Below are 22,723 nucleotides of genomic sequence, written 5' to 3'. Positions count from 1 at the left end.
CAACATACACAGAAGTGAGGAATGTTACCACAATGCACTCTCATAGTCCCATCACATGAACTTATCTCCATATAGGCTTTGCCTAACCTGCTGCCACAGTATATTTTCAAGTACATCACAACCAACCTGTCGTGTCCCACCCCAAGCACACTAAGTCCCCTATATACGCGTTCTGTTCTGAGAGCATGTTCGTAAGTCCAACAAAGTTAGCCTAGGTACCCAACTAACTTAATTGGCTATACTGTAATAGGCTCATAATACTTTTCACACAAATAATACATGAAAAATAAACACCAAAAAAATCAAGAAACCATTTTAAATCTTACAGTACCTTGAAAAATATAGTAGTACTTAGGTGATTTGGACATGCAAGTGCACATACGCATCTTTTGAAAGTTTGCAACCTGAAGGTTCCCACGTAAGGGATGTACTGTACTCTAATATGCCAATATAAGGACCTCTTATACACCTCAATATTTAAAATTAACAATAATTCCTTAATATCATGTAATACTAAAATCTTCTCAAATTTTTTGTTAGTTTGCTTGTTTTTGAGTCGCCCAGGCTAGAGTGCCATGGCATGCTCATGGCCACCCCAGCATAGACCTGCTGGGCTCCAACGATCCTTCTGCCTCAGCATTCCAAGTAGCTGGAACTACAGACACACACGACCTTGCCTGGCTATTTTTTTTTAATTGTAGAGACAAGGTCTCCCCAAGTTCTCCGGGCTGGTCTTGATCCCGCGGGCTCAAGCAATCCACTTGCCTCAGCCTCCTAAAGTGCTGGGATTACAGGCTGAGCCACCGAGTCCGGTCTCAAATGTTCAAAAAAAGTCTTTTTCATGGTTGGTTTATCTGAATCAGGATCCAAACGAGGGCTGCAGCTTGCAGTTGGCTGTTGGGTCGCCTGAGGCTCTTTCAACCTAGAATCGTCCCATCTCCCTGGTGCCAACTTGAAGAAATAGGTCCCAAATTTGGGATCTGTCTGGTGATTTCTTCCTGGTGTCATTTAATGTGTTTCTCTAGCCCCTGTATCTCTCATCAAACGTTCTATGGGCTGTTCTATAGGCGAATTAAATCTACAGGCTCATTTAGACTCACTGATGGCAGGAGTTGCGCAGCCCCACATGGGGACACCTGTGGTCCAGCTGTCCAGCCCCTTCCTGCCAAGAACTTAAGTTAAAACCTAACGAATCTCCCACTTGTTCTCTAGCAAGGAAAGGAGGAGGCTACAGTGTCGTTTGTGTGGCCGCAGGACACTTTCACAACCAGGAGTACTCTCTTGCCATGCTCCTGACGCAGGAGTGCGTGGCACCAGAAATCGCTGCCAGGACCCACCCCGCCCCAGCCTACCAGTCCCGAGAATGATGCCTACCTCGTAGTCTGTCTGTTCTCAGTGAGGACAGGAATGGCTGTCAGCAAGACCTGTTCGAAATTTCTTCTACTAAATTCTTCTACTGAAGGGGTCAGTCTCCAAGAACCGGTGTTAGAAGGAATACTATCTTACTTCCCTCTACAACTTGGACTCTCTGCTTTATTTTGCACGTGCATTAGCCGAAAAACCGGCCGAAGGTGATTTTACTCCACAGGCCCTCGCCCCTAGGAGAAAGGAGATGGGCAGGCCCTCAAGAGCAGGGAGGGGCGAGGAGCTCGACTCCCCGGAGCAGCGGTCCTCCACGCCACAGGTCCCTGTCTCGGGTATGCACAACTCCACCGCTGTCAGCCTCCGCAGCCCTCTCGGATTTCAGCAGAGCTACTGCTGTGTGCAGAGCCTGCCTCCTGGCCGTACAGATACGGGCCTTGTCATTTTTATGGGTAGATAATAGTTGTACAGATCTATGCGGCATGTATATGTGATTTTTTTTCTTTTTAGAAAACAGGATTTACTGAGAGGACAGAAAAGCTCCCACAGTGGGAGGGGACCCAAAGGGTTTGTCCACATGTGATATTTTTATATAAGCATACAATGTGTAATGATTACACCAGGAAACCTAGCATATCCATCACCTCAACACTGATCATTTCTTTGTGTTGGGAACATTCTAAATCTCTCCTGGCTCTTTTGAAACATACAATTATTGTTAACCAGAGTTGCCCTACTGTGCTATCGAACACTAGCTCTTATTCCTTCCATCTAGTCTTCCAAGTGGTCTCTGACAGACTCACAGGTCTGGAAAGACCTCTCAGCATCACTCAGCCAGTTAAACTCACCCTATGACTGGAAGACAGTCCCTGCCAATGGTACGTCAGGTGATATCCTTGCACTGATATCACTGATTCCCAGGGGTCTGAGAACTTGCTTTTGGGCTCAGAGCTGGACAGTAAGCAGATGGGCCAGCAAGCACCAAGGAGCAGGCACCACACGTCACTGCACACTGAATACAGTTGACTGAGAAACCCCTGCCAGCTCCCCCCAAACCCAGCCCAGGCATTGCTCTCCTGGCTTCCCCGGAAGGGCAGCAGAACAGCAGCCTCAAGACAGCACGGGGGCCATCCTTCCAGCAGCCAGGCTGGAGGCCCAAGGGTCGCCCAGATGCCAGGTGTCTGGCTCCCAGGCTCTCAGCACCATGGGTGCCCCCCTGTCCCACTTAGTTCATCCCCTTCCTGGGACTCTGGAGGGGTGAGGTCTCCCTGCCTGCTGCCTCCCCTTCCAGACATCTACACACAAATGACTCACCTGGAAATCTGAACTGGCACTTAAACAAACGGCGAACCACTTGCCATACAAATAAAAAGAGCCACAAAACCGTCCACACTTGTTAAAACCAATTAATCCCAAGTTGTTGATCCTAAATAAGTGTCCAATTCGGAAAACGGTACCTGCTACCCAGAATATCCAACAGCAGCACTGCCCACGCTCAACCTCAGAAGGAAGATTAAGTCGCTCCAGCACACGAACTCAGGGAAGCATCCCGCACTCACAACGCGCTAAAAGGGGCTCTTCCGAAGACAGCCGGCTTTGTCTGTCACCGTCTCTAGCAAACACGGCACCAGATTAAGAAGCTGGGTCTGAGTTTTAAGACCAAAGTTATGTGGGGAAAGAGCAGTCATCTTCCAAAGCAATTAAAACTGAGGTACAAGAAGAGACCTATTTTTGGCCATTAGGGAAAGATGTGAAATTAGATATGAAGACACTGCTGACAGAAAAAACAAAGCTTTTAACAGAAGCCCCAGGCAAAAGTCACCCCTGCAGATATTAGTTGTGAACAGAGTTTTTCCTGTGCAGTCACCTCTGGGTAGCTTGCTCCTGAGTGACCACACAGAACCGTCCGGTACTGACGGATGAGGGCTCTCCTCAACCATGCAGGTGAAGGGGATGACATGCAGCAACGCCCTCAACGTCACGACATCATGCTAGAGAAAGGAAGCAGGCTACAAATCTAAAGCGACAGAGACGATGATTCTCGAAGAAACCACGACCAACTCTCTATCATCAAGAGGAAGAAGAAAAAACCGTGGATGGCCCTACATCACAATAACTAGTCAAAACAAAATGGATTTAATGCCATCTATTCACTTAACTAGATGGAGTCGGCAAGAACACATCTATGAGTGGCATCTAGGGGCATACAGGGTGCTTATGAGCAGTAAGTAACAACACCCGGCTGACAAGATGGCCCCAGGTGACCGCGTGCTGACACGAAGCCTGCTGCCTCCTGGCTCACACCCTTTCCTGCCTCCAGGGTCACTCCTGATTCCACAGGTGGGAGCAGCGAGGCCGGTGGGCTCCGCACCAAGCGAGGGGGGGCCAGTCAGGCGCCGCAGCAGACGAGCCGCGTGGCTTCCGGTGACCAGCGGCTAACCTTGCTCTGTTCTCGCTCACCTTTAACAGTGTGCTTTTCCCCCATCGATGCCTCACCTGTTCCGCTTTTCGCCGTGGTTAGATTGTGGCAATTATTCCAGAAATGACTGAACACAAGAAGAACTTCGCCTGGGCGGCCAGGTCTACAGATGCTTTTCTCCTTTTTTCCCAGTATTTCCCAAATTACCACTAAAGAGCATGCATGTACTGCCTCTGAGTCCAAAGGAGCAGTTATGTAAAGAGAAAACAGATGCTGGGCTCTCAGTGTCTGCAGGATATCAATTCAGCTCCAGGCAGGCCAACATCCCGGCCTCAGCGTCTACCATTGTCTCACCACAGTCTACAAGCCACACACACATCCCTTCTCTTCACACACCCCATCCTTCCAACACACCGGCCTTGGTCTGAAGTCCTTCCCCTCGTCTTCGAGGAGCTGAAAAGCCCTGTGAGCCTCCCAGCTCTCTCTGGCATTCCCTCACAGGGCTCCCTGCTTACCTATGGGGGTGAGGGTAAGGCTGAGGGTCACTGCAGCTGTTCAGTGAAGATACACATCATTCAGCACAGCACTGGACACAACTACCTAGCTCACTGAATGAGTAGACAAAGGGACACAGAACAGGGACAATGTCCTTACCCAAGTCCAATCCATTTGCTAACGTATCAACACCATAACCCTAAAAGAAAAGAAAAAACTCAAGCTCTTCCTAAGACCCTGCTCGTGTGCTGAAACCAAAGGCTTCTTTGCAGGAGAGCAGAGTTCTCTCCCTTGGCACTACCTCCAAAGTGTGGGGACTTCTTAACTAAACCAAGCTTCTCTAAATCACCTTAAAAACACTGATAATGAAGGTTCTTAAGACATAAAAGCAATCAGAACTTGGTAAGGATGTGCTTAGATGAAGAATTAAGACTGGCATAGGATGCCTTGTGTAGACAAACACATAAGGGAACACCTAATCAGCCCAGGCCAATGACAAGGGGTCACTGATACTGGATCAGAAGTGATTATGCTCCAGAAGGTTCTAAGCATATACAGAAAATGAAGTTTATACGCCCTTTAGTTCAGGGAGATGCAGGTGCCCATGAGGTAGAGGCAGCCCCTTAGATCATCCGACCAGCCCTTCCTTTGGAGCCAGTGCGTGCACGTGAGATGTGACTGCTGGGCGTATACTCTCATAACGACCACACAACCCCGGCAACCTCCCGGTGTGAGGTCTTTCCATACATCGGGGCAGTGTCTACAAGCACGTGCAAGGAAGGCCGAAAGGAAGAACTGGGAAGAAGCTGAGTCTGTGCACCAGGAGATCAGAGCAGCCACAACCACCCAGGGCAGCTTGGTGCACATCGGCTGCCCAGCAGCCATCACTGGAAGGACACTGCAAAGCAGCCTCAGAAAAGCACCCTTTGTTGAGCCCTGCTTACAAGAGCCACTAGCCCAGAGTCATACCCAGTGGGGAAAGGAAGAAACCTTATCCCTATGGCCCCAACCCTGATAACCTCATCCTGGAAAGCCAATTCCACATAAACATGGTGTGTTCACATATGATTTCCAGTTAAGAGATGTTGGGATGATTCAAGCAAATGAAAGAACTAACTTTTGACACACGTTAGAGTGAAAGGCAAAGTAGTAAGTGACTGACAAATAATGTGACACAGTCTCAGGCTATCTCCTCCCCAAACAAGTGTGCCCTCCTGGGAGTGACAGACAGCATCGTTTAATCCACTTAACAAGAACACTGAAAAAAGGAATTAAAGAGAAAAACAATACTGCAATATCTACTGGTCAAAGCAAAGCCTTCTGATCTTGACAAGAGTGCTAGGAAGCTGGCAAAGCTGCAGGACGGTCAGATGCCACCTGCAACAAATGGCTGGAGAGCTCCTGCAATGGGAAGAAAGATGGGGGGGCCGGGTCAGGCAGCTGGGACAACTCTTGAGGAAAAGAGTGAAGGGGGTGGCGAGGGGTGGGACTGAAAATATAAGCTCTGATTCCCAGCCACATGGGTGATCCGCTAATGCACCGTAAAGAATGAGCAGAGGGCAACCCTCTTTCGGGTCCTCTCCAGCTGCCAGGGGCTTTCCTATCTTCTAATAAATTCCAACTTACAAAAAAAAGAATGAGCAGAGGACAATCGGGCTGGTAGCATCAGATGAGTTAAGGAACTGGGGTTCTGGAGTCAGCCCTGCCAAAACCTAGACAGATGAACTTTGATAAATGGGCCTCGGTTTGAAATAAAGGGAATGGACTAAACATACCAGTTCCTGTCAAGTCCTAAAATTGCAAGACCCCAGGGAAAGGGCCAGCAGTCACAGAGGCTACAGAGATGGGGAGCAGCCACAGAGGGAATCCTTCCCACACAGGGCAGTGACACTCGTGTGCGGCAAGCACGCCCAAGGCTGGCTACCTCTGCCATCTTGGGGACAGAGCAAAAACCCACCAGTCACTTACTGGCCAATGACCTCCAAGGCCATCAGGTGCCTATGGAAGTCACGGCCACTAATGCCTCTCGAGAGACAGCCGGACTCCCCTCTCCCACGCTGGAACTTGGTACACCTGCAACCAGAGCTCCAACGTCAACACTTTGTAAACAGCAAACGGCCTGCAGAGGTGACCCAGGGTACTCAGGGAAAGTTGCCCTGTGCCTCGTGTTCCGTGTTAACAAGGCGGGAAGTCCACTAAGTACTGGGAAGATTTCCGTTTAAAAAGAAGAAACGACGTTTGGCCCGCAAACATCTCTGAGTTAGACATTTGTTTGCTTAGAAATTCGGGGCTCAGTAAAGCCAGTTCGCGAGGACCATGTGGCGCTCTCCCTGTGGACGGGCTCCTGGGACGAGCAGACTGCGGGAAAGAACGGACCCAGAGCGCCAGGAGGCGGAGTCCCCGGGAGTGCCGTCTACACAAGAAGGCTCACGAAGCTGGCGGGCAGCGGGGAGAGAGGAGCACAAGGACAACGAGGAGGCGGGAGCACATGACACGGAAAAGGAGTTGGGAGCCAGGGTAGGATTTTGCCTCGTGCTGACACACAGCCTCCGGGAATGAGGATCCGAGAACGGGAGACGACGGACAGAAAGCAGCCCAGCAACTGTGAACTGCGAAAGCTCGGTTCTCCCCCTATCCGGCTCTTGCATTTCTGGGATCCTTCCACTTCTGCGGGAGCCTCTTTCTCTGAACGTCCCTTAAATATCATACAGAGGCCAGGCGCGGCGGCACACACCTATAATCCCAGCACTTTGGGAGGCTGAGGTGAGAGGACTGCCTGAGCCCACGGGTTCAAGACCAGCCTGGGCAACTTGGCGAAACCTCGTTTCTACAATAAATCAAAAAACTAACCGGGCATGGTGGTGCGCGTCTGTGGTTCCAGCTACTTGGAAGGCTGAGGCAGAAGGACCGCCTGAGCCCAGCAGGTCAACGCTGAGGTGGTCGGGAGCATGCACACCAGCCTGGGCAACAGAGTCAGACTCCAACTCAGAAAGTATATGTACCATACAGGCTCTGTGAGCTTGGGCGTCAGGCTCCAGCCACACAAGGCCTGCGTCCCCACCCCGGCTCTTTGCAGACGCACACACCTCCACACCCGCCACTGCGGCCCTTCTGCTCCTCCCACCCGCCTTCTAACAGGCTCCCTCCTGAGTCCCCTCAGCAAACGTACATCACCTAAGCTTGTGAATCGTAGTGGGCTGTGTAAATAAAGGGCAGTACATGATACAGCAGGAGACAGAGAAGAAACTGTTTTTCACCAAGGTTGGGGTATTCCCAAGGTACCAGCTTCATAAGGGGAAAACCCTTGAGACGCAGATAAGGTGAAGCCCTGGCCCTCACCTTCGAGTCATAGGCTGACTGCTTGATGACCTCGGGCGCCATCCAGAAAGGGGTGCCCACGAAGGTGTTCCTTTTGATCTGGGTGTCCGTCAGCTGGCCCGCCACGCCAAAGTCAGCCAGTTTCACCTCGCCATGCTCAGACAGCAGGACATTGGCAGCTGCAAGACAGAGCCGAGAGTGCCTCCAACTGACCATGCCATCTGGGACCTATGCATCCTCACCCCGGGCAGAGCAGGAGTTCACAGAGAACAAGCGCCAGAGGCTATGCTCGACCAGATCCTCAAGCCAGCCCTGCCCTGGAAGGTGGTGACGGTGCAGGGCAATCAACGTCCCTCGAGAAGTTCAGTGGAACTCCGCTGCCCTGGGTAATTTTCCAGGATTGAAAACAAGACAAGCTCTTACCTTTGATGTCTCGATGGATTTTCTTCTCCGAGTGGAGGTAATCAAGTCCTTTCAGTATTTCTCTTAATATAGTAGCAATCTGAGTTTCGTCTAAGGGGCCAGGTTCTAACTAACGAGAAAGATAAATTCATAAGGTTAATGATGATCTTGATGTATGTCGTTTGAGACAACAAAACATAGACAATATCCATTTTAAATGGACAATGGCAATTAAAATCTAAAAACATCTTCACTCAATACAGATATTTTGCTAACAAAATCTATTAAGGAACCCAAGAAAATGACTTTGTTGAATGAAACAAAACCAACTAGAAACCAAAGTGGAGCCAAGGAGAAAGCTCCCGGGTCTGCCCTGCCTGGGGCCATACACTGGCAGTGAGGGGCACCCCGCTGACCCACAGCAGGGCCCCTGGGGGGCTCAGTCCAATAAGCAAAGACAAGAGTGGTCAAAAGGAGAAGCCTAGGAGCTGACCTCGGCCACGCCTGCCCTTGTATTAGGATTTTTAAAATCTGTATTTTAAAGTTGCTACTTGGGGGAATGCAGTCGAAAGATCTCAGTTCCTAATAGTTTGCAATTTGTTATTTAATATGTGTTATATAGTAAAACTTATTGCTTATTTGTTATGTCATCTTTAATGAGATTAAAAGTGCCTCTGAAAACTTTTATTCTGAAAAACTCAATGATTACTGACTCCTTAATGTTCAAAATTCTACGGAGGTGGAAGGAAGAAATGTGACATGTGTATGTCCCCATTTACAAGGGAGGAAAACCAGGTTATGAGCTCAGTTCAACCTGGACTGGAAGACCACCATCACCGGCAGAACAGGGAAGCCGCCCTCAGCCAGTCACTGCACAGACTATGTCAGCATCAGTAAAACCCTCTAATGCTCCCTAACAACACAGTATCAGATCTGCCGGAGAGAGGGGTAACGGGGGCTGGTTGCTTCCCTGGACAACGATCCTCTGTAGGACGTTTTCAGAGCCGACAGCGAGCGCTGTCAAAACCCACATTCACTGGTGTAGCCAACAGAAAGACACGATCAGGTGACTTTCACTAAGCTTTAAAAAGACAGATGTGCTTTAAGCCAAAGGGAATGGAAATGGAGACCCTCCTTCTGGTCCCAACGGACCCCCCAGTCCTCCTGTGTGTCTGGGCGCCATCACTGGGACATCCTGTTTGACACCTTGAAAGGTTTGTGGGGCCCAGCGTGGGACAACTGAGATACTCCTCATTGCCTATGCTACAGGCAGCTTGACTCACGACGGCTCTGCTTTCTGGGTCACTTCTGGGCACTGTGCCACCTTTGCCCACAGGCCCAGCCAGGTCTACACTGCAGTCCCCAGAGTCAGAGCGTTCTCAGCAACTGCCTTTCCTCACACACTGGTCTCATTGGGACTCTGGCTAGTCTGGCAGCAGGACATGCCCGGGATCAAACCACTCCATGGCGTTCTCCCACACCCAGGTACATGAGAATGTGCCAGTCGCTTCAGTTTGGCCTCACATCACGTGGTCCACTAACCTGCCAGGAAGTATCCCACACTCTGATTAAGAGACTGCCTAAAAGGCACCTCAGACTTGAGACAGCATGACATGCTCTGTTCCCCAAAGCCTAGTTTTTCCCAAAGTTATCTGACCAAGGGTTTACTTTCAAGAAATACGTACCAAGGCTACAGTTTCAAACAACACAATCTGAAAAACTGCCTTGCTTATTAAGTCTGTTTTCTGCACATCCGTTTTTCAGTGTTCCCAGAATGCAGAAACTGTGATCTTCAAAATGAGTAAAACACACTTTTACCTGGGGAAAAGGGAGAGGAGAGAGGGAGGCCAGAGTGTTTGTTCTCACTCACAACCCAGTAGCACAGGAGGAGAAGCTAGTCAGCCAAAGTCAGTCAGAGCAGCTGCATCGGCTACAGGCCAGCCTCAGGTGTGGCCTGTTAGGAACCAGGCGCACAGCAGGAGGTGAGCAGCGGGCTAACAAGTGGAGCCCATCTGTACCTGCAGCTGCTCCCCATCGCTCACATCACCGCCTGAGCTCTACTCCTGTCAGATCAGCTGCAGCATTAGATTCTCAAAGGAATGCAAACCCTATTGTGAACTGCACAAGCAGTTCCTTATGAGAGTCTCACGCCTGAGGATCTCAGGTATCACTGTCTCCCATCACCCTCAGGTGGGGCTGCCTAGCTGCAGGAAAACAAGCTCGGGGCTCCCACTGATTCTGCATTCTGGTGAGTTGTACATTTCATTATATATGACAATGCAATAATAATAAAGTACACAATAAATGTCATGCACTTGAATCACCCGAAACCATCCCCCCACCCCCAGTCTGTGGAAAAACTGTCTGCCATGAAATCAGCCCCTGGTGCCAAAAAGGCCAAGGACCGCTGAGGTAGAGCATCCTCTCCTGCGGCAAGTCTCTGCCCGAGCGGCTGTGGAGGACCGTGCAGCGAGACATGGGCTGGCCACTCCTCCCTCCCATCATCCAGCCTCTGCGAAGACACAGCAGAGCAGCCGCGAGTCATGACCAAGACGAGATGAAAATAAGCACTGAGGAAACCCAACGGAAAATCTTCCCCGGATAATGCTGCTCTGTGATTAATACCTGTGTGGTTATGTCCTCTTAAATGTGGCCTGAATGCCATCATCACTGATTGACAGACCCATGGGGGAGAGGAGACATACCCTGCTTACTCAGGAGGGAAGACTCCTTCCTGGCATCAAAATTCACTATATAAGGTATTTGGCTGTTCTCTAGCCCCCATTCCTCAGAGTGGATCAGACCAGGTTGAGCGAGCGTTCTCCATCGTTACCGCTTCTAGGCAGTATAAACATGGTGGCCTCCTTTGTTAAGGAGACTCTTCAAACGGGTCGATAAGAAAGAAAGTCAGGAAAAAGAGCTAGCAACATCCCTTCTCTGGGTGACTTCTAATTCCTCCACCCCACACCTGTCCTCCCTGTCTTCCCCTATAACATGGGCCATCAGCTGGGCACACAGCCACAACCAGTGGCACACTTCCCAAGCTCTGGAAAGCCAAGCCGGGGCCATGTGACTGAGTCCTCGTCAAGGGAGCAAATGAGCACATGTGACTCATGCCTCCTCCTGGTCATGGTCTTGAAGCACTGGCAGGTGGAGAGGAAAATGGCTGAAGACCAGGACGTCCTGGGTTACAGACAGTAGAGCCACCCATCCAGTGCAGGTCTCTGTGACCGTGTGGACCACTGACCCATGTGGAGAAGAAAAATCCATTTCTATCTTGTGTGAGACACTTTTGGAGCCACTATGACAGCATCTTGGCCTAAACATTAATGACTATACATCTCATTTTTTAAAAAAACATTTTGAGTCAGGGTTTCACTCTGTTGCCCAGGCTGAAGGGCAATGGCACAGACAAAGTTCTTTGGGGCCTTGACCTCCTGAGCTCAGGCAATCCTTCCACCTTAGCCTCCCAAGTAGCTGGGACTACAGGCATATACCACTGGCCTGGATATTTTTTTTTTTTTGGTAGAGACGAGGTCTTGCTGTGTTGCCCAGGCTGGTCTCAAACTCCTAGGCTCAAGCAATCCACCTGCCTCAGCCTCTCAAAGTGCTGAATTACAGGTGTGAGCCACTGTGCCCGGCCAGTGCATATTCATTTTTAAGTCTCTTGGCCGACTGATGTGGCACAGTTCCTCTGTAATTAGACTCCAAGGCTGTTACCTAGATGCTTCATCAGCTAAAACCTTTCCATCTCAGGGCCTCTGAGGCTAACCCTCACCCAGCTCTCCCATCGCTGCCCTCTGCTGTTTTCCTTCTAGAAAGGAGCCTTCTAACAAATGGCGTTACTGACTGGCCCCCACCTAGGATGCAGCTCCCAGCCAGTGGGATGTTCTGCGGCTTTGTCACTGCAGTACCCCCCAGCACCCGACACACAGCAAGCACATGACACATGTGTTCTGAAAGAAAAATGGTTTCACTCACAATGCTACAAAAATCAAATACATGGTAGTTAGGACGTCTGGAGTCACATGACACTTATTATACTCTTCTAAGCCTTGGTACCCTCAAGGCAGCTGGGACCTGAGAGATTACTGACATAATGGCTTTCAAACTATATTCCAAAGAACCCAGTGTTTCCTCAGTGTAGTCTTGGGAGTCGTACAGACATTTAAATTCAATTTATTATTGAATTTTAAATTTTAAAAAAAAATCAACAGATTGAACACTTAGATATGTGCATTCAAAATAAAATGTATGCCTATTTTATATTCATGGCTCTTAATAATACAGTGTCTTTATTCTCCACACTAGATCCTAAATTTGCATTTTTAAAAGTCAAAAGGGATGCAGCATCAGGAAAGAAAGAGGACTCCTAATGGCCATACCCTCTGCCAGCATCAGCTGACCCTCTGCCAGCCAAGGAGATGCCAGGCCCCAACCATCCAGTTAGTCCATTGGACGAAGTCTCAGCAGTTCCCCAGAGCAGACCTGGTTAATCCCACACTTGAAGTCATAAAGCCTTTCGGCTGCACGTTCACTTTGATACTGAGGGCCATGTTGCTCAAGATCTGCCCAATTTCCAACCTGGCAGTCACTTTCCCCTTCTAGGTGCACCCTACCTCACACCTGTAAGAAGGATCTCATCTTCGGTTCTCCACAGCTCTGACACGTGCTCGCACCTCAAGAGGACCCAGGCGTACAGATATGGGAAAGAAGAAAGGGCTGTGGCACTGGGTGGCTCCTGCCTACCTCAAAACACCCGCATCCCATGACTGAAGTATGACCTCTTCTTTGAGGGGCCGAGGGCAAGCCAAAAGAAAAGGGGTAAAAGACTCGGAGAAAGAGACTCGAGGTCGGAGAGGACGGAGGGCAGAGTGGAGTCAACAGAGGCCACAGGCTCTGAGCTGGCACGGTCAGGGTCAAGGTCCCGCTCTATGTGCTAGCCGGCACCCCCAGCTTCCGAGGGTCTCTGTTCCCTTGCTGATGAGATGGTCAGTGACATTCACAAAGAAATGCCTGTCTTGTCACCAGCACTGTCAATGTAGAAGGTAGATGGTGGTTTGCTAGGATTCTCACATCACATGGGAACTTTGTCAGTAGAGAGTTCTGTGCCTCTATCCCCCCAATGTCAATTTCACAGACTGTAATTCAAAGAAATCCAAAGAAAGTCATAAGTAAATAAATTAAAGTACTGTAGCGTTAAGAATGAACACACTAAAGCATTTAGGGACTGGGAATGCTGTTCTGAAGAACTCAATGTCAGAATAAAGAGTCCCTGTAAACAACTTTGTATATGTCACAAGTGAAATTCACTTAAGATAATAGTAAATCTAATTACACAAAATGAGGTAATTTTCTACATTCAAGTAGTATTCCCAAAAAGAGTGAAAAATGGAAAGCTTTTAATGTAATGTAAATATTTATGGATAGGAACCAAAGCAAGACATAAAATTTCTCCAGCTATTTTATTATTCTTCCCTTTTAAATATACTATATTAATTTTTTGTTGAAAGTTTCCTTTTTAATACCATCATGATCACTTGTTTTATGGTTTATAACAGAATATAACTTGGTAATTGGGTACATTAGCCCTTAGGTATACACATAAGTTTTACCGTCCCCCAAAACTATCAACTGCTCATATTACTGTGAGAAGGAAGTTTCCTCGTGAAGGGAATTCCTTTTCTTGATGAATAAAATCTATGTAGACTGTAAAACCATCACCTGACAACTTTGTCACCACCTACCTGATGACTTTCTGTCACATGAGACCCACCCTCTTGGTGAAATAACAGGTTTGGCCTGCCCGGGGATTCACCCCTCACCTAGAAGCCCAGTGTTTGCAGGAGGGGCTGAGTGCTGATCACACTGGCTTCACTGCACAACCGCAGTGGGAAGGAGACAGCAAGTGCCACACAGCTGTGTGAGTTCTTCAAAGAAAAAAGCTTTTGTACAAACTGTACTTCAAGGATAACTTAGGCTGCGCTTGTGACAGATGCTGGTTGTGTGTGTGCATTCCAGCCAAGCCCGACAGGAAGCCACGGTTCACAAGCGGAGTGAATCACAGGCTGGGACTGAGCAGCTCCCCCTCCCTGGGCTTCCACACGGTCTTATGTGTGGACGGAGGCCGCTGATGGCACTCAGGGGTCCAGAGGAGGCCACACTGGCTCAGGCCAACCTCACCTCCAGGAACCAGGAGGCTAGCAGGTAGTGGAAGCGTGTGCCCTCCCCTGGCCTGACCACTGCTCTCACATCCAACGTCTGGCCTCAATAATCACACCCTGTCTCTTACTTCCACAATGAAAATATCATGCGCTTATTTTGGAGCTAAGATACCATCTGAAATATGAAACAATGATGGGGCAAAGGGAGTAAAACCGGTTTTAGAAAATAAGCTGCTCTTAGGTGAGATAACTCCAGGCAAAGCCCTCCACTGCTTCCATGAATGAGTTCACTGGTGACTTTCTATCAAACCTACCCATTTCTGTTTCCCATGGAACAAAATAATGGTTTCGAAAGTAGACTGATAATTTTTAGTAATATGTAAGAAGCAAAAGCACATAAGGAATAGTTTGGTTCCTTTTTCGAGCAACTTGAAAGAAGGAACCAGAAAGGGATACATTCAGAATTTTCCTTAAAACCAAGGTTTACTGAGAAAAGCTCTGATGCGCACACTGTATCTGACATGATACTTACTAGATCTAGTGCAGAGCCGCCACCAAGGTATTCCATTATTATCCATAATTTTGTATCCTATAAAACAGAAAAGGAAAGAGCTATTTTAAAAACACAACTAGAAAAATGTATTTTAAAGAGCCCAAGGTTATTTTTCGCTATTATTTTAGACCGAGAAAGTTTTATGAACACACATCAGCAAGGGAAGGGAGTCATGCTGAGAACTGCGCAGCTCCCCGCTATCCCCTCAGAGTGCATGAGACCCCCCACAATTATCTGGGAGGGAGCCATGGGTGTTGTAGGTGGGGTCAGGACCGAACTCCTCTAGAGAGCATGTAGCTACTGACCCAGGATCTTGAAAAGGGGACCAAGGGCGTTTCCATTTCCAAGCCACCTCACTATGCACCCTCAGGCCCAGAAAGAGCTGAGAACCTGAAGCCAGTCAAGGCAGCAGCGACAAGACCCCTCGCTGCTCCCTTCTGCAGCACTGAGCACCTGTGCCTCCAGGTCCTGTGAGTAGAGGGAACCCTCAACGTGGCCCCTGGCTCATTCATTTGTCTTGCAGACAGGGAGCCGGTTTCTGACGTCTCCAAAAGCTGCTATTCTCTTCCCCTTCAGGGAGCTTTCCAGAATGGCAGGCCCAGCCTAACACTCATGTCTGTGGCCTCTCAGCCCTGGTCTCCACAGTGCCCGGCTATGCATCTTTTTCCATGGTCTCTCTCGAAGCTACTCAGCCCTTGTGACTTCCCAACACAAATTCCAAAGCACTACTTCCTTGAAAACAAGCCCACAAACTTCTCACACCTTCCTGCAGGAAGGTAGGCAGGAGGCAGGTTATGGGGCCGTGGGGTGAACCCGGGGAGGATTTGGATCGCGCCTCCCCTTCACCACCTTAAGGGCCTGGGCTGTTATTGTTCTCTGGGAGCTTCGGACTGAGTGCCCAACCCACCAATGGCAAGCAGCCAGGACCCCATTGCTAGTCACTGCCAGTGTCCTGGAGTCAGCAGGGTTTCTACATCAGCACTTGATGGCAGCTTCTGTTTGTGTAAAGGGAAAAAAAAACTTAGCTGTGCCCGGAGGCCTCCTGAACACCTTCTTAGGGAATGCATCCTAATTTCCAGGCCAGGAAATCTCTTGACCTGCCCCCTACCCACATCCTGAGAAGCTTGACTTGCCCATCTATTGCTCTGACTCTCATTTCAGATTTCCTTCTCTGTATTTTCCACTTAATAGCAAACCAAAGTGCCTAGGGACAATGCCCGACATGCTCAAGCCCAGGAAATGTGAATGGTGGCCCTCCGTGACCAAGGAAGGGTAACTTATGTTCACTGCATGTTCACTTTAGGGGGACAATGATGTACACCCTGCATTTGTAAATAAATTCCTTTTCAAAGAAGTAAACTAAATTCTGCCACCTGTAGTTAATTGCAAAATAGTCCAAATCAACCGTCCAAGTTTCAACGTGCGTCGAATATTTTCTCAAGTTTGTGAATGCCCTTGACTCTAATGCAATAAAGGCAATTTCTCGACTGGAAAAGGCATGGAGGCCTCAAATGACAGGCTTGAGCCAACCTTACAGATTCAAGCATCACTGGCTCAGTAACCAATCAGCAGTGGCACCTGCCTTGAAAAGGCACCCTCATCCGCGGGCTCTGGCTTCAAGAAAACGTGCCCTCATAGAGTATTCCTCGACACTCCTTCCATTTCACAACTCTGCTCAGATGCAGATTTCCATGCTATCTGCTAACTGGTGTCTGAGTTGCTCTCTCCAGGCATTCCATAGTCAACTCCTCCAGGGAAAGCCCCGGCAGCTTTCTAGACGACACAGGAAATAGAGATCGCTTTTCTCGAAGAGGACTGGCCGACTTTCACCTTTCTCCTCCCACTCCCACTTCCTATGGCTACTGTTTGACTCAGCTCCCAGCCCTTCTGTGTTCTGGGCATGGCGTCTGCTAACAGCAGAAAGTCAGTGTCCCTGACCTCCCCCGCCTCCCACCCCAGCTAGCTGTGCAATATGACACCCTGGGAAACAACTTTTTGCTGACTTAGGGACTGAGTGTCACCAGGCAGCTTCCTGAAGCAGCAAGACCAAGTGGCTGCCCCTCGCCCATCGCACGTCCAAAGCTCCACCCTCCTAGGACACTTGGCCGCTGCTCCCCTCCTAAACCTAGCCACCCGGGCGGGTCACCACCCACCTGCCCAGGAAACCAACAACCCTCAGCCAGGCGACGTTTGCCTTTCGTCCAGGATCCCTCGCCGGACACACTGACTAATTTTTCTGCATCATCCTAATCCTTCTGGGACGCGTCAGCAGCAGCAGGGCAACTTCGAGCTCCCCACTCAAAGGCGAACGCCCCATCCTTTCACGGCCAAGTCTCCACTTTCCTGGAGAGCAAGATGGAGGAAAGGGACAGCCCCGCCCTTCTCGGCAGCTGAACCCCAGGGGCAGGCACGCTGCACAGGAACGCCACCAGACCCAAGGCCCACCAGGCCCAAGGGCACTCAGGACACGGGCTTCCATTCCGTTGACAGCCAGGACACTGCCTCTCAAACACGCAGGCTAGGCCTGTGACTCACACACACAGCGTCCTTGCCTCACAGCACTGGGGAAGGGACGCTGCACCGTGAAACGCCCCACTCTCACGGAACCTGCTGCTCCACCCCGTGGGCGTGCGACCGCGCCAGCCATGGAAGGTTCGCCCAGGAGACTGGATGCAGCTCTCCAGGCACCGGCAGGGCTGGAGCACCGCCACGTGTCCCGTGCTCTCCACCTCTGCTCCTCAGGCACCAGCCACTAGAGTGACGCCGAAGACTAAAGGGCAGTGGCTTCTCCTGCCTCCTCCTTCCTCTCCCACACGGAAAGGGGGGAGAGCGAAGGAGGGGCAGGGCGGACAGCGACCAGAAGGACAGCGACAGAGAAGGGCCCATCTTGCAGCCCAGGCTTAATGTCGCCGTGAGGGTTCCCTTACAAGCAGTGGGAAGTCACGGAAGGGAACAGGACAGACAGTGTTCTTCAACCTTGTTTGTCCTCCTGCCTCAGGGAGAGAGGCGCATGCCACCTCCCCCAGGGCATGCTCGTGGGGCTCACCCCCTCCTTCTCCTGCCTCTCACTGCCTCTAATCTGTGTCCCGAGGTCCCAGGAGCCCTAAAGCTATGGGTTCTGCTTTGCTCCTCCCCTTCCTGGCCGGAATTCCCAAATCCTAACCCCTGCTGCTGGTTTCCTCTTTCCTGCTGGAAGAAAAGGGTGCTGAGAATAAACCTTCCTGCTCCACCATGCAGATCAGGACAGAGAAGCTCTGGACATTATGAAAAAGTGGGGCAGAAGGAAGGGCGGATCACCTTAGAACCTTCTGGTGCCCACAACCTGGGCTGCACCAGCACCACACACCTAGAGCACCGCACCTCTAAGACAGGACCATCTCCAGTCAACAGACACCAGAAGAGGCCCCTGAGCTCTGCTGTCAGTCATGACCCCAAAGCATCATTCCTACCAGCACCAACCCCAAATAGGACCTCCCCATCGGCCACATCATGGGTTCTCAACCTCAGCCGGATTTTGGGGGCTGGTCAATTCTTTCTTGCGGGGGCTGCTGCAAGCACTGCAGTGCCCCTGCATCTATCTACCTGCCATGACCCCTAGGAGCCAAAGTTGCTCGCAACTGGGAATCCGTAAGTTCACCTAGGACCAATGTTGACAGGCTGAAGTCATTCCAGGACCAGAAATGCTCCCAGTAATCCTCACCTTGTCCTTGGCACACATGAAACTCCAGGGGGAAGCCGATCGCAAATTCCCTGGGAGGCATCAGGCAAGTGGCTCACACCCGCTAAGCTCTGGGCTCCTTGCCATCACAAGATGGGCGTAAGACCCGTGCTTTCCGTCTCACTGTGCAAGTGACAATAAAATAAGACTCATGTATGTGAATGCACTTCACAAGGTTCAAGGTCCTAAGTAGAAGCAAAGTACTATCAGTTTTATGAACGTCACCTCCCATAAATGCCTGGAAATAACCCGGTAGGCCCAAAGCAGCCCAATTAACACAACTAAATACTTTCTGACCAAAATGGAATCTGGAGCAAAGATTCATGCACCCTGCACTAGAGGCCCCAAGGCAAGAGCCTGAGTGGCCTGGCCAGGCCTGTGATCCAGGAAGGGCCAGACTCTGTCACTGTCAGATGCAGAACCACTATCCTCACAAAACCTTCCAAATCACAACTTGTGCGGCACTGATTCCCCAAGAAAAATAAATCAGCAGGCTTCTCAAAACAAAGATGATTTTAATCTGAATAATGTTTTCTAATGACCTCAAACAACCTACAACTTACAAATGACCTTGTGATAAATAAGTTTAATACATTCAGGAGTCAAAGTGTAAAAGGTACCAAAATAAATATATGGGGGGGGACCCAAAAGAACCTGGAATTTATTTATTAAAAAAATGTATTTATTTTACATGTTTAAATTTCCATCATCTTCAAAGTACTCTGATTCACTACACCTAGCAGGGCAGTTTTTGAACTCATCGATTTTGATGCCTTTTGATGCGTTTTTTTGGTTTCATCTCTTATACATCATCAAAATGTTTCCCTTTGAGGACTTTCTCCGCTGAGGAATTTAAAAAAAAAGTGGATGAATAGGGAGGGTGAGGCATGGGGGTCATGCCATGTTTGGTCAAAAACTGCTGAACATTCAGCACGCTGTGGTAAAGTGTGTTTGTAAATCACCCATCGTGAAATGGGCAAACAGGCATGTTGCAAGAATCTCCAACAAAATTTCACTGAAGCCCGCTGCAGCCTCTCACAACAACACTAGCTGGTACACTGATGCCAATGGGGTCCTAGAACATAGCGGTGAAAGCCTGTACTGCAAGGGGCCCTCCCTCCAAAAAATAATTCTGGCTTTTTGGGTGAAAAGTCTCATACAGTGAAAAGTCTCCCTCCCACTCTTGACCCCCATGACTCAGCCAACCACCCTCTTCCTGCCCCAACAAGTTATAACATTGTATGTAACCTCAGAGAGATATGTGACACATATACAAGCGAATACCTATAAAAAGTTCCCCTTTTGCCCACAGGGTAGCATTCTATACACCCCTTTGTACACCTAAAGCTTCTGAAAGAGCACTCCATGTCCATTTATAAAGGACCTCTTTGCTTTTTTTTCCCCAATGGTAACTAGCCCATGCCCTGGTAACCTCGGCTATTTGTTTTCTTGCTCTCCTGAGCCAGGTGTCAAGGACAAGCCACTCACAGGTATCCATACTGTCAGGTCCTGGAAGTGGAAGCGGTAGGTCAAGGGAATCCATTTGCATCTTCGCTAGATTAACAAGTTACTCTCCAAAGAGGTTGCCCTGACATACTGCCTCCAGCAATGACTGAGGATACTAATTTGCTCCTTCCTAGGCCCACACAATGGAATCAAACTTCCTTTTTTTTTGCCATTTTCATGGGCTGAATTGTGCTTCCCTGCTACGCCCGCCAGCAAGTCATATGTTAAAGTCCTAACCCCCAGCACCTCAAAAAGCAGTTGCATTGGGAGACAGGGTCTTTCAAGAGGTGAATGGTTTACTAGGAGGTCATTAGGGTGGTCCCCAATCCAATATAACTGGTATCCTTATGAAAAGAGATTTGTCATAGACACACATAGGACACACACAGGGAAAAGACAGTCACCTATCAACCAAGGAGAAGTCTCAGAAGAAACTGACCATACTAACACCTTGATCTTAGATCTTCTAGCCTCCAAATTTGTAAGAAAATAAATTTCTGCTTAAGTCACCCATGTCTGCTTAAGTACTTTGTCAGGGCAGCCCAGTAAACCAAGGCAGTTGTCAAACCGTATGTTTGGGGGAGTGGATTATCTCAGGAAATTTGTACTGATCCTTTTGTGTGTGTGTGTGTGGAGTCCAAGTCTCACTCTGCTGCCCAGGCTGGAGTGCAGTGGCATCCTGACAGCTACCACAGTACAGTCTCAACCTGCTGGGCTCAGATGATCCTTCTGCCTCAGTCTTCCAAGTAGTTGGAACTACAGGCATGTATCACCAGGTCCGGCTAATTTTTTGGTTTATTGTAGAGACGAGGTCCGCCAAGTTGCCAGGCTAGTCTCAAACACCTATGCTCAGGCAATCCTCTCGCCTCTGCCTCCCAAAGTGCTAGGATTACAGGCAAGAGCCACCATGCCTGGCTCTTTATTGACCCTTCTCTTACTGTAAGGGTGAACATCTTTATAATATTGAAAAGATCTTTACAATATCTTTACAATATTGAAAAGATATTTTCTTTCCTGTGAGCTCTCTGTATACCCTTTGTCCATTTCTTTACTGAGTTACCCACCTCTTTTAAAAGTAGAAGCTTTCAACATATTAGGAGATGAGACTCTTGTAACAGAGCTACAAACACAGCATTTTCTCCACCTGTCATTAGCATTTGCTTCTGGTAGTTTTTGCTTGCAGAAATTAATTTAATGTAGACATGGTATCAGTAACAATACCATTTACCAGCAAACTTGCCCTGAAGTTTTTGGAAGCACTTCCTAAGAACCCAGAATCAGTGACCAGAACCAGGGGACTCCCCCCCGCATAGTAACAACCTTCACAGGGGCTTGATAGACATCAGATAACTAAATAAAGGTTAAAAAAAAAAGGCAAATGAGCCAGGTGTGGTGGCTCTCACCTGTGATCCCAGTACTTTGGGAGGCTGAGGTAGAAGGATCACTTGAGCACAGGAGTCTGAGACTAGCCTGGGCAACATAGTAAGACCCCATCTCTATAAAAAAGGTATGTGGTACACACCTGTGGTCTCAAATACCCAGAAGGCCAAGGTGGGAGGCTCCCTTGATCCCAGAAGTTTGAGAATGCAGTGAGCTATGATCACACCACTGCACTCCAGGCCAGGTGACAGAGCAAGATCTCATCTCTTATAGAAAAGAAGGCAGCTGAGTGCGGTGGCTCAAGCCTGTAATCTCAGCACTTTGGGAGGCCCAAGTGAGGGGACTGCCAGACCCTGCAGGTTTGAGAACAGCCTGGGCAACTTGGCGAGACCTCATGTCTACAATAAACCAAAATATTAGTCGGGCATAGAAGCGCGTGCCTGTAGTTCAAGTTACTTAGTAGGCTGAGGCGAAAGGATTGCCTGCACCCAGCAGGTAGAGGCTGCAGTGGCTGTGAGTGTGCTACTGCACTCTATCCTGGGTGACAGAGTGAGACTCCAACTCAAAAAAAAGAAAAGAAAAGATGGTAAACAAAGAAAGGCAGATGCCACGCAGTTGACAATGAGCAACAGTTTTAAAAGAGGAATTTAAAAGCAAAGCTCCACTTTGCAACTGCACTGCATCCAGAGGCCTCCAAATCCACTAACTGTAACAAAAGACTGATCAAGATACATAGGTAATGCAGGTTTTATTAAAACCATTTGGAGCCACAAACTTCTTTACGAATGTGGGTTTCTTGGTAAAAAACACCTCTTGGTGCGTTGACGCTCCTGTACTTGAAGTGTTAAGGCCTGTTGGAGGTCCTGCTGCCACCCATACCAGCTCTATGACATTCCAACTTAGACAAGGCTTCAGTCTCTGTCAGCCTCCACTTCCCACCTGCACCCACCTAGATAGCACCCCTCTCAGAGGGGCACTGACAAGGATGAAGGGACATAGTGCCCGGCACACAATCCTGTGCTGGGAACAAAAACGAAATAGGAGAAACACTGCTGTAATGCTGCAATAACACAAACAGAAACAAAACAACCCAACTGACAATTATTGATCAAATCCTTAAGGAATAAAATCAAAATCATCACCACAAGGTAACTAAAATGATGCCGTAAAATACTATAACACCAAAGGCTACACAATAGCCAATGATTTTTTGATTGATTTTTAACTTTTTTTTTTGAGGCACGGTCTTAACTCTATTGCCCAGGCTGGAGTGCAGTGACACAATCACAGCTCTCCACAGTCTTGACCTCCTGGGCTCAGGTGATCCTTCCACCTCAGCCTTCCAAGTAGTTAGGACTATGGGCACACACCACCACGCCCAGCTTATTCTTAAATTTTTTATTTTT

At 49.0% G+C, this 22,723-nt stretch overlaps 1 protein-coding gene across 1 annotated transcript in view; it reads right to left on the bottom strand.

Annotated features, from left to right (window-relative positions):
• STK24 (serine/threonine kinase 24) overlaps positions 1 to 22,723 on the bottom strand; it is a 64,905-nt gene that overhangs the window by 13,519 nt on the left and 28,663 nt on the right. Inside the window, exons 3-5 of the mRNA XM_008073445.2 lie at positions 14,693 to 14,749; positions 8,018 to 8,126; positions 7,616 to 7,773 (exon numbers count right to left, since the gene is read on the bottom strand). Coding sequence (XP_008071636.2) covers positions 7,616 to 7,773; positions 8,018 to 8,126; positions 14,693 to 14,749 — 324 coding nt within the window. The remainder of the gene's footprint in view (positions 1 to 7,615; positions 7,774 to 8,017; positions 8,127 to 14,692; positions 14,750 to 22,723) is intronic.

Source organism: Carlito syrichta, unplaced genomic scaffold, assembly GCF_000164805.1.
Source record: "Carlito syrichta isolate Samal-C Ts95f unplaced genomic scaffold, Tarsius_syrichta-2.0.1 Scaffold315847, whole genome shotgun sequence".
NCBI classification, from domain to species: domain Eukaryota; kingdom Metazoa; phylum Chordata; class Mammalia; order Primates; family Tarsiidae; genus Carlito; species Carlito syrichta.
This window is presented reverse-complemented; position numbering and strand designations above follow the sequence as displayed.